The following is a 12488-nucleotide window of genomic DNA, read 5'->3' on the forward strand; positions in this document are numbered from 1 at the left end:
ATTTTGGAACACATACTTAAATCAGGTTCATACAAGATACATTACTTCTTCTTTCATGGGTGTGCAACAGCAAAGGATATTAAAATTCATTTATGCCTACTGTGGAAAGTATCAAGCTTCAAAAACATCTGCAAGTGTGCATGGATGGATCTGCAGTAAATAAAAAGTTCATTAAGATGCTGCAGAAGAATATGAAACAGGATCATGGAAAGAAATTATTGGATTTAAGCTCCTGCAGGTTACACACACCAATGATGCTTTTGATAAAGGTGCTCAGATTTCTGGCTGGGACATATATATTTCCTTAAAAAGTTTGTATTGGTTTATTTCATGACTCACATGCAAAAGTTGAAACATACATAGAACTTTCAGTTTCAAAGCAAGTTGGCCTAAATTTTGCCACCATAGGTTTTAAGGAAACTTCCATGCAGTTCCAAGAGCTCTGGAAATTTTGGATGACATTTCTCTGCTTGTTGCTTATGTAGAAAAGGGAAAAATTAACAAGCCAGCTTCCAGTTCGAATACTGTTGTTACATCAGCGTTAGAGGATAAGTTACTAAACATAAAATTTCAATTTCTTGTTGCTATGACCTAGATTGTTCACCCTTTTTTGACTATATATCAGTCCAACAAACCACTATTCCCCCCCTCCCCCCCTTTATTTTTCAAATGGCCTCGCAAAATTAGTAAACCATTGTCTCCTCAGTTTTCATATACTGAAGAAAGAGGATATGAAGTAAATGGATTCCTCAGGTAAGCTTGGCACTTATGAAGTGAAACCATCTTTCACTCGGTGAATTAAGTAAAAGTAGGTTTAGGCTCTATTGGAGACAATATTTTGTTCAGCATTGTTAAGGAGGAAAAAATTGCCAGGAAAGATGTCCTAACCTTAAAACACAAAGCACAGTCATTTCTTAAGAAAATGGTTAAAAGTATTTTTGAAAAATCTCCATTGCATATTATTCCTTTGTACATAATTAAGCGTGTCTGGATCCAAAAGTTATTTTTGAAAATGAAGATGGTTGCAGGATCAACACGAAATTAATGCTGCAAGTCTGGGTGGAAGTGGCCATGTTTTGTGGAAAATTGTGATTCCCTCTTATTGGAGTTTGGAGATTTTGCATAGCAAATACCATATCAAGAATGTAGAGACTTTGATGTTAAAATTTCAAGATTACTTCCTGTAAAAGTATTATGTATTCAAGAAGTTTAAAAAAAATTGGAAGGTTTGCAAGAAGATATTAATCTGTTCACATGGTCAGGCAGCAGTAGAGAGTACATTCTCAATCAACAAGGCTCTAGAAGTAGAAAATTTGAACGAAAGATCCTATGTTGCTATGCGGCAAGTTAAAGACCACCTTAAATTTTGTGGGAGAGTGCAAAATGTACAACTTACTAAGGATATGTTGGCATCTGCATCTCCTGCAAGGAACACAATACATGGCTTATCGTGAGGAACAAAAACAAGTGCAGAAGACCAAGACACTATTGGAAAGAAAGTAAAATTGTAAGAGGAATTGCAAGGTTCACAACAGAAAAGAATGCACCTCAGTTCTGACATTCCTTCATTGCACAAACTTGCTGATGAATTTCTGAGGTTGCAGAAAAGGCAAGAATCATTTTGTACTGCTTACAATAATGCAAAAAGGAAGAAGACTTATGAAAAGAAAGAAGAGGTTCAAGTATTAGACAGCCAAAGGAAAAAATTGACAAACTTAAAACGTTATGATTTACTGGTTTTTTATCTAGAGTGTAGCTTTTTTAATTAATCAATTTATCTTTCACTGTTTATAAGTTTTTCTTATTGACAATTCTCAATTTCATTAAAATTCACACATTTGAATTACTTTTAAGCTTTATTGTTGGATGAAAACTGCAGAGAGGCCTATGAAATGTGATGTACTTGCTTTAACCACTTCAATAAGAAAAAACATTATCAAAGATCAAGCAAACATGTGATGAAGTAAATTGTTGTAAGTTGTTAGAGAATTTTCCTTATGTCTATTAAGCTGATACTGCTGAATTTTATTATAGTGATACCATATTGAAGTTATCATCTATTAGCACATGTTAATTTTATTCTTGACATTGCTACAGCATTGAGTGCAACTATTGTCAGTAAAGAAGAGGTGCTTAAAAGTCCTCAATTTTTATTTTGTAAATTCAGTACTAACCCTGAGTAAGTAAACACTAGTGCTGTAAAAACGAACAACACTGAGAAGAATGAAAGTAAACATTATAATATCAAGAGCATACAAAATGAAAGTATAAGAACATTGCTTGCTACCAGAATCAGAATGATTCATCCACAATCATTTGAAGAAAGAACAGAAGAAATGTATGAACAGATAAGTACCATTTTTGAAAATAGCAGCAGAGGTATTGGGTGTACAGGAAAACAACCACAAGTAGAATGATGGTCAGAAGACATAGAGATAGCAAAACAGAAAAGGAACACATATTTTCAGTGTTTACATTATAAATTGGAAGCAACTGAACCTATCTATAAGGAAAAAAAGAATGAAATCGGAAAAAATAATGATTGCAAAGAATGGAAGATGGGAAAGAACATAAGCTGGGATTTGAGAGAGTGAAAGAAGTGTGGCCAGTATTAAAAGGAGCTTGACAACAGATAAAATCCAAAGCAAATCTACAGTTTATAACACAAAAATAATGGGAAGAATATTTCAAAAAATTACTAGAGGAGGATAAAGAATAATAGATCTGCCTAGATAGTGGTTTGTTAGCATGCCACTTCCTGGAATCAGGGAGGTGCATCGGCCCTAAATTGAATCCTGCATAGCGTGTTAGTTGAGGGTCAGTGTGCCAGCCAACCTGGATCTGATTTTTATGTGGTTTCCTACTCTGATTTTGTGAATGCCAGGCTGGTATCCATGTCCTGCCTCAGTCAAATGATTCACGCACACAAATTCATGTGGGATTACACTGCTTGCAGATAGAGAGCTTTGCACAAAATCTGCCCAAGGGAAGGACGGAGTGTGACAGGAAGGGCATCTGGTGGCCATCCTCTACCACTAATGTTACCAAATCCAGATTAACATGCTGATCCTGTGAAGATACAGGGTAAAGCCAACAGTGAGAAGAAGAAGAAAGAAGGATAGAGAAGACTGTATGGAGGAAGGAATAGTAGGGAGAAGCGAACACAAAGGTGATGAGTTCCAAATTTCTGAACTGAGTGCTTGATGTATAAGAACAGGAAAGATGGGCAAATCACCTGGACCAAGTGATACCAACCTGGGACTTTGAAAATATAGTGGCAACAAAGTTTAGCATCACAGCTACTAAAAAAAAAATTAATGGAGACTTAATATCAAAGGAAAGAAGAAAAGTTATACTGCTACCATATTTAAGAAAGGAGATTGCAACATTTGATTGAACTATAAAGAAATTTGTGTTACTCACTCATTAGTGAGAATTTTAAGAATAATAATACAGGGGGAGAGGGAGGGAGGAAACTAATTTTAGGACCCAAGAAGAACGATGTGGTTTGACAGGAGATCGTCTATAAACCGTATTTTCATATTACGACAGATTTTGGGAAAGTATAGAGGAAAATTAAGAAGTATTGGACTAGTTTCAAAGATTTACAAAAGTCATATGATACCATCCCAAGGAAACTGAGCTTTAGAAAGCATTAAATATGGTAGACACAGAGGATCCCTTAATTAAAAATACTGTAAGACATGTATTAAGGGAATACAATGATCAGTCAGAACATTATGGCCATCCGCCTAATAGCCAGTATCTCCACCTTTGGCACAGATAACAGAGGTGATGCATCGTGTCATGGAAGCAGTGAGGTCCTGCTGGGTTTAAGTTGCTGGAAGGAGTTGGTATCACATCTCTTCACATAAGTCACCTAATTCTCATAAATGCGTGGGAGGATTTGAGCTGTGACACCACATTCAATCGCATCCCTGATGTGTTTGATCAGGTTCAAATCTGGTGAGATGGGGGACGGCACATCAATTGGAACTCGCTGCTGTGTTCCTCGAGCCACTCTGTCACGCTTTTGACCTTGTGACATGGTGCATCATCTTGTTGAAAAATGCCACTGCAACCAGTCTACAGTTGTCACGGTCCCTTGCGTGAACTCCATTGGACCCTTGGATGCCCATGTGAATGTTCCCCAGAGCACATTGAATGCCGCCACCAGCTTGTCTCTGTCCCACAGCGCATGTATAAAGGAGCTTTTCTCCTGGAAGATGACGTATTCACACCCTCTCATTTGCGCAATAAAGAAGGTCTCGGGATTGAGCAGCCCATGCAAAGCTCTGCCACTGCCCCGACGGCAAGTGCCGATGGTCACATGCCCATTTCGGTCGTAGTTGCCAATGTCATGGTGTTAACATTGGTACATGTGTGATGTGTCAGCTGCAGCGGCCCCTCATCAGGAGTGTTTGGTGCACTGTGTGTTCAGACATACTTGTACTCTGCCCAGCTTTAAATACTGATGTTAGTTCCATCACAGCTTGCCGCCCGTCCTGTTTTACCAGTCTGCCCAGCCTACGACGTCTGACATCTGTAATGAGGGGTGGCTGCCCAACCCCATGATGTCTGGACATGGCTTCACCTTGGTTTGGCCATGTATTGAAGACTCTAACCACAGCATTCCTCGAACACCCAACAAGCGGTGCAATTTCTGAAATGCTCGTACTGAGCCGTGGGCCCTTGCAATCTGCCCTCTGTCAGACTTGGGTAGATCGTGTGCCTTCCCCATTCTACACACAGACAGCACTCTCACTGATACTGCAAGACCGTGAGTGTGTCTGACTAGTAGTCATTGTTTGTTAGGTGTCACGGCTATCGGCTGAACAGGTTTGTATCGATAGTAGGTCAGTGATCATAATGTTTTGGCTTATCAGTGTATATGCCTAATAAGAACTGACAATATACTTTCACAGTAATTTAAAACAAGCTAGGACCTCTTACAGGCTGCCTCATGTCACCAGTGCTATTATATGTCAGTCAGTGGATCTTCTCAGTTTGCTGTCAGTCAGAAGCAAGTTGGCATTCACTCAACAGAAGGCTTTTTGTGTGCTGCAAATACGCAAAAAGTGAGTTAGTGATTTCAGGTGAGCGTTCTTTCTGTTGGCGTTTTGGTATTAATCACCTGCACTGAAAAACATTCGTCGTTGGTATCACCAATTTGAAGAGACCAGGATGCTTGTGCAAAGCTGAGAGTCCAGGTTGACCTCATACTTCTGATGACACAGTGGAAAGAATTTAGCAAACTTTTGAGTGGAGTACATGAAAGTCTACTCGCCACACAAGCATTGCCTTACATAACTATCTGGCGAGTGTTACGACATCGGTTCGACTGTAAACAATACAGACTACAATTAGTGCAAGCTCTTGTGGTTGGTGATTCAAGGAAATAGATTGACTTCAGCAGTGCTCCACTAGAGGATGTGGAAGATGAAACATTTTTACCACACTTAATTTTCAGTGATGAAGCAACATTTCCTGCTGGTGGTAAAGTAAACTGACAAAATATGCACATATGGAAACTTTAGAACCCTCACAACATTATTGACCATGAAAAAGACACCTAAAGTGAACTATCTTCAGATGCTGCAAAATTTGCTTTTTCCATAACCTAAGGACTCTTAAGACTTCATTTTCCAACAGAATGGAGCTGCACCTCACTGGCACAACATACATCAGTTTCTCGGTGGCACTCTGCCTCAACACTGGATGGGACGCACAGGACTCCTAGATATGGCCTGCATTCTTAGCCTCCAGTATCGCGAGATGTGGTCCCACACAATTTTTTTTCTTGTGAAGATGTGTAAAGGGAGGTGTGTTCATCTCACCTTTACCTCGTAACATAGAAGAAGTGATGAACAGAATAACAGCCGCCATAACTTCTGTAATAGCTGATCTCTTGTGTAAACTTTATGACCAATGCAGCTATTGGCTAGATGTTGTTTGTGCTGCTGCTACTGGACACACAGTGCATTTGTAGTAACATAGCTAAAACTTTGATTTTATGAGTATTTTGCAATTTGCCCCATGTGTGTGGTGTGTTTTTATAATTAAATATGGAATTTTGAAATCGGGTTGTTCATTATGAAATGCACAGTATATTATAAAGTACATTCCTGCTTGGAACAGAGACATGGTCACCTAATCAGACACACAAAAACAAGCTGAAAGTATGGAAATGGATTTCTGGAGAATCAATGATCTCAAGGAAAGACCTCGCAAGGATGATGGAAGTGGAAGAAGGAGTATGTGATGTTATAGTTCAAAGAAAATTGCAGTGGTACAGACATTCCGAAGACTGGACAATACAAGAATACCTACCAAAACTGATACCGGGATGAGAAATTGAATGAAGAAAAAGGAAACAACCAGTGACTACCTGGCTTCAAAATGTACAGATGACAATGAAAAAATATGGCACAGAATAAAACCCACAAGACCGAAGTACAAGGAGGAACATCTTGAAGAGATAGTGTTGTGTAATACTAATTTTAATAAATTTTAAGGATATTATTGTGATGAAAAGGATCCTCTCTTCTGTGGAAAGTCTGAATAAATGAAAAATAAAAAAAATGGAAGTGGGAGTAAAAAGGAAAATAGCTGCAAACGTGTAAATATTTCTTTTAAGTGGCTGTTGTGTTGTTGCTCAAGAATTCTCATATTTTGTACTTGAATTACTTGAGTATTTATAAATCTTCTTGATAGTATTCACATTTTACAGGTGTAGGACTTTGGGAGAGTATCTTTCCATTATGTTCTTTGTAACAATATTAACCTTGTAACAATTAGTCTGGCTTCAGCTGCCAAAGATTGTGGTGGTTTTGTGTGTGTGTGTGTGTGTGTGTGTGTGTGTGTGTGTTTGACAAACGCCTTGTTGGCCAAAAGATTATTTTGTGACAGTCTTTTCATTGTGCCTGTCTGTAACTCAGCACCTCTGCTATATGGTGAGTAGCATCTATCTTTTTCATAATATTGTTACATTCCATTCTGGATTTTCCATTGTTTCATTGAGATCTTTGCTGTGACGAGTGTGGTACCTTTTAAATCATTTGTGGTAAAAACCATATATGTCTCTCAAAATGCAAAGGCATCAGTAGCTCTGTTGTGTACCAAATGAGCTATCTGTTTTTGCTGCAGGATTACGTATCATCTATACCACACTGGAGCATGTGAAATTTACTCGTAATGTGGAATCTGCTATAATGTCATTCAGTCAATCCAACATATGTTCCCAGCAGATAAAAACCCAAGAATATCCAGTACATAACTCACTGGGAAAGGAAATGTCATTCTGCTAGGTTGTGTCACAATTCTGGGAAATTTAGCATATTCAAGGGACACATGGGCTCCTGCTCAAAAGTGCTTGTAGTGTAAGGATTTCAGTACACTGGTCTCAGTGTTTGTATTTAAATGAGAACAGAGTCTGCTTTACCATTCCATTTTCTTCTATTCTGGCAGATAGACGTACTTTTAAGGTATGTCCGATTTGCTTTTGAAATTATGTGAGACAAGATTTTGTGTATTTTCAGGGTCGTTGATGTAGCAGACTGTACTATTCAACTTATATATTCACTTTCTTTCCAACATTTTAGTGGTTGTTAGATCACTGACCTCGTTAAGTTTCGTTATTCTGAGTGGTAGTATGATTTGGTGGGTGAATGTGAGTGAAAATGGGAGAGTGATTGGTATTTTAACAGTTTATATTTTATTTTGGCTCACTTTAACAACATTTGCCTTAGACCATTTCATCAGAATATCCTGTTACTTTTTGTGAATGCTTATGAACAACATAAACCAGTAAAATCTGCAAACAAGCATATAAAAAATTACCTATAGAATATGTACCAATCTAAGTCAAATTAACACAATTTAAGTAAACTTTTTATATATAATCTTGCTATTTTGAATGTACAAGGTTATTACTGTAAATAAATGAAGTGATTTCACTGATCTGATGTACCTATATTATTTGACATTTTGTCAAAGGGCTTTGCATACACGGTAACCCCCCCCCCCCCACACACACACACACACACAAATAAATATGTGGATGACACCTTGAGGTTTCAGATATTGTGACAGGTACCAGTGTTGCTCTTGCATAATATTTCGACAACATGACTTGTTATCATTTTGGAGGCAATAGATGTGGTTAGGTACAAACTCTTATGCTTCCTTCAGGTATGTGGATGATGTCTTTGTGATGTGGCATCATGGTAGGGATAAGCTCAGTGAGTTTTTGGAACATCTTATCTCAAGCCACCCAAACATGAACTTCACAATGGAGCTGGAAATGAATGGCCATTTGCCATTTCTGTATATACTTGTCGAAAGGAGAGCAGGTGGGTGGTTTGATCACCGTGTGTATTTCAAACCTACATGTCCTGATTTATAACTGCAAGCCAGCCGCTGTCAGCACCCAGTGCAGAGGGATGGACTGCTGAAGACATTGATCCACAGGGCAAACACCTTGTCAGACCCAGATAGTTTGGCAGTAGAAATAGATCATCTCAGACCTGTGGTCTGCAAGAATGGATACTTGGCCAGATTCAGATTGCCCTACAACCAGCCACTCATCCACGTGATCTCGAAGAAGAAGAAGAAGAAGAAGAAGAAGAAGAAGATGTTGAGACAAAGACAGTGGCATACAAGCCATATGTGGGATCCATTTGTGCCAAAATCAGGATTCTCAGGAACCATAACATAAAATGTGCATTCTGTCCACCTACTAAAGTAAGAGAACTACTGAGGGTGGAAAATGCGCAAGATGACCTGGGACAATGAATTTACAATACACCTTGCCATTGTGGCATGTTGTACCTTGTCCAAACAAGTAGAACAGTCGACACGAGGTGCAAAGAATGTCACACATGCACTTGACTAAGACAACTACATCAGACATTACCAAGTGTCTGGAACTCAGTCATTCCATGATCTATGGTGAAATTCTGGCACAGACCCCCAGATACTGGGACAGTGTTATAAGAGAGACAGTAGAGATGAAGTTGGCAGAAAAACTCATGAATCATGACACTAGGTGGAGTTCAGTAGAGCCTGGGATTATGCACTGGAATTGCCGAAAATGTAATGGGGGACAGCAACAAAATCCCACAAAAAGAACTACTGAAAGGTGTGGATATGGGGGATGAACCCCAGATAGAGCACCAGACCGAAGAGGGAACATTTAAGAACATTGCTGGTAGAAGCAGATTGCATAAGATCTTGAACTGACCTTGAAGAAGGAAGATTGTAGGTACAAATACTGGACCTGTACCACTTGAGGAACATTCTCTGGTAGCAATTGTTGAAGATAATGGGTCATGTTGTCAAAATATCGTGCAAGAACAAAGCCGACATCTGCGAGAATATCTGAAACAAAAATGTCAACAGATCACCCGGAAAGTCTGTAGATGTAAAAGTGGATAGGTATTCACAGGCATTGAACATTTTATTTTCAGTTCACTTTGTTCATTCTTTTCATATATTGCAAACTACTGATGATTGTGCAATAAGGAGAATTTTTATGGTTTCAGGGGTTAAGGTGATCTTCAAGACTGCCCTTGTACTTTTGAAATTCAGTCTTGGAAGACCAGGTGTTATTAAAAGCTGCCCAACTATGTACGAAACCTTAGAAGTATTGCGCAATCCACCAATTGAAGTCGTGGAAGAAGAATTTATGATCAGCCAGGTAGGTCTGAAACCTATTTAAGGTTCAGAATATTATAAGAATGTATTGTATCAATTCCACACAAAAGATTTGTAAACAGACAGGGGATTTCACTTTAAAACCTACATTATGCAAAGAGGCAAAAAGATGTGAAGAATGTGTGTTTTGTTAATTGCAGATACTGCGCTTGAATCTTTCTGAAGAAGATTTTGATTATGAGCACAGGCGACAGTTGGCAAAAAGGCGTGCAAGTCAAGAGAATGGTCACAAAAGCAAGAGATAACAAGAAACTGCAGTACCAGAAAAGGCAAACTCTTTTTAAAGTTTTTCATGTAAAATGTGCAATGCTGCATGAAATGTAAATGCCGCATTCACTCTCAATGTGAACCACATTATTCACGCATTCTAGTGCAGTCCTTATTTTTTGATAATGATATACTCAGTATTGCTTCACAGTTTTTTGGTCCTTTTAGAAGTATGATCCTAAAAGCAGAAAAAGTGTGAAGTTGAATAATGAATCTCTCCTTCTTGCTCTAAACCATTGTTTCTCGGCAAAATCACATGCTCCAAACTAAGGTTCTGTGTAAATTATAAAAATAAAAAAAAATATAGTTTTGTAGTGTGGTACTGTGAAATGTGTTATGGAGTATAAAGCACAAAACACTCATTATTAGAGTTTCCAGCTATTTTGTAAAATTGCAAGATCGAGGAAAATGTGCATTGTGCACAGAGGTTTAGAAACTGTTGACTTGTGAATTGTTAAACATTACTGTATTTAAAATTATGTAAGAGTGAGTTGTCTTTTAATGTTTTCCTTGAAACAAGACAGAATTATAGGGTCATATTAGTCACAGATTAGAGGAAGACAGATAACGCATATTAAATTTTAAAATACTTCTCATGTACCGTGGTTTGTTCATGACTATTCATGTACTTCCATAAGTTCAATATGGTATGCACAGCATAACACAAAAAAGATCTTACTGAGTACCTGCTTTAAATTTTGGTGTTTTAAAATAAATACAATTAACCAATCAAGTTCGGTTGCTTTTCTCCTGGATTAAATTTTAAGTTATGTTTAAAATGTGTTATGGCATTCCTAAGAAGATAGTTGTGCCACATGTAGAGTACAGGTTGAAGAGTGGAGCTCAAACAAAAATTGCTGTGCAGCTGTTTAGAACTATTTATAAACAATCAAAAAACTTATTAATTCTGTACTACTTACTCTATTCTGTGCCTTAATTAAGAAAGACTGTACAATGCAGGTTTTATAAAATGTTTTTAAATCCATTTATATATAGTTAGAGGTTTGGAGTGTTCACAGCATTAAGCAATAGTGGAAAATCTTGAGAAGGTCAAATGTGCAGCTGATTGATACAACTTATAACAGGACATCAGACTTAGTTTTTTATTGATTAAAATCATTCAGAACAGGAAGATCAGAAAAAAGATGGACAAGAGCTTCATTCTGTCTTTAATCATTTCTACAGTTACGCCAAAGTGTTACTTGCCATTACTTTTGTGAGAGGAATAAGTTTTTTTATTGACATTGTGCGAAGTTGGATGTTAAAATGTCTTTGCGTAACAACAAGAACTTCAATAAACATCAGAAGTGTAAGAAGACATTATTTATTATAAAAGCATTGTAAGCAGTGTTTTAAGATATGCAGCTGAGGTTATATTCCTAAGTTAAATATATTTGCTGTATTTTTACAATGTAATCACTTTCTTTACCAAGTACTGATGTTCCAATGAACAGATTTCAGATTTGAGTAGGAAACAAGTTTTGAACACTTCCAAATCCTCAGAAGTATTATAGAATTGTATTATTAAATGTGTATTGGATGCAAAGTGATGTTTATGGCAGCATTATTTCTATTTTTGATACTCAAAAGTTTAGAGGTGTGTCTTCCCTTGACGTAAATGACCTTCATTACATATCGTTCCACAAAAAACAAATTTATGAAAGTAGCTGCTGTTATGTGTGTAGAATATACTGGTGCTTTTTTATGTGACACACAATTAGCCAAAGCAAATGTACCTATTGAATTTTATTTTCATTTTGTTAAAATCATTTACTTTTCAGATAAGTATGTATCTTTATTCAAAATACTTGTATTAGTTAATTTATTTATTAAAGAAAATATTATATTCTTGCACTTGTTGTTTTGTGTGCACAGAAATATAATTGTGTACATAGATAACACAGTATAATGTGTTCTGTGTATATATTGCAATGTTCAATGTTTTGTAGTTTAAATTTTCATAGTATACATTCTTGTATTTGCATTTATCTGCAGTATTACTTCGCTGTAGGCAATAGACATTTGAATATTATTTGATTTGACTGTTTCTTTTTTTAAATAGCATATACTACAAAGAAATATTGTCCAAAATGCTGAAGTCATTTATTTGTTGCTGCCTAAGTTGATTTTATGAATTGACATTTTATTGCTGTTTGACATTCCAACTTTTATTGAGACAGCCATTTCATTTGCTATTATGTTATCTGTCAAGTTACTGTTTGTTGAAAGTATTACTTCTTTTTATAAGAATAAAGGAAGGCTGTTAGATTGAAGTCAGTTATTTGTTCAATGTAATACTTCCCTTTTCATAAACAAAATAAAACAAAAAAGAATGTTTTGTTAGTAATACTCTTTTGTCATATTAAATATTTAATTGAACTAAAGTAGCATGTTGTATTTAGAAAAAACGCAGTTGGAGAAAGGGACAGATTATTGACATAGATTTTTAACACTGATTATAATCTACTACAAAATCATGAAACAAACATTTTGCTCAGACATTATGA

At 36.8% G+C, this 12488-nt stretch overlaps 1 protein-coding gene across 1 annotated transcript in view; it reads left to right on the plus strand.

The window, feature by feature from the left end:
• The window catches only part of LOC126284257 (TBC1 domain family member whacked), an 83035-nt gene extending 70781 nt beyond the window's left edge, over positions 1-12254 (plus strand). The window contains exons 8-9 of the mRNA XM_049983058.1: positions 9543-9697; positions 9855-12254. Coding sequence (XP_049839015.1) covers positions 9543-9697; positions 9855-9959 — 260 coding nt within the window. The 3' untranslated portion in view covers positions 9960-12254. The remainder of the gene's footprint in view (positions 1-9542; positions 9698-9854) is intronic.
• Positions 12255-12488: the final 234 nt, after the last annotated feature.

The sequence above is a fragment of the Schistocerca gregaria genome, chromosome 8 (genome assembly GCF_023897955.1).
Source record: "Schistocerca gregaria isolate iqSchGreg1 chromosome 8, iqSchGreg1.2, whole genome shotgun sequence".
Taxonomy (NCBI): Eukaryota; Metazoa; Arthropoda; class Insecta; order Orthoptera; family Acrididae; genus Schistocerca; species Schistocerca gregaria.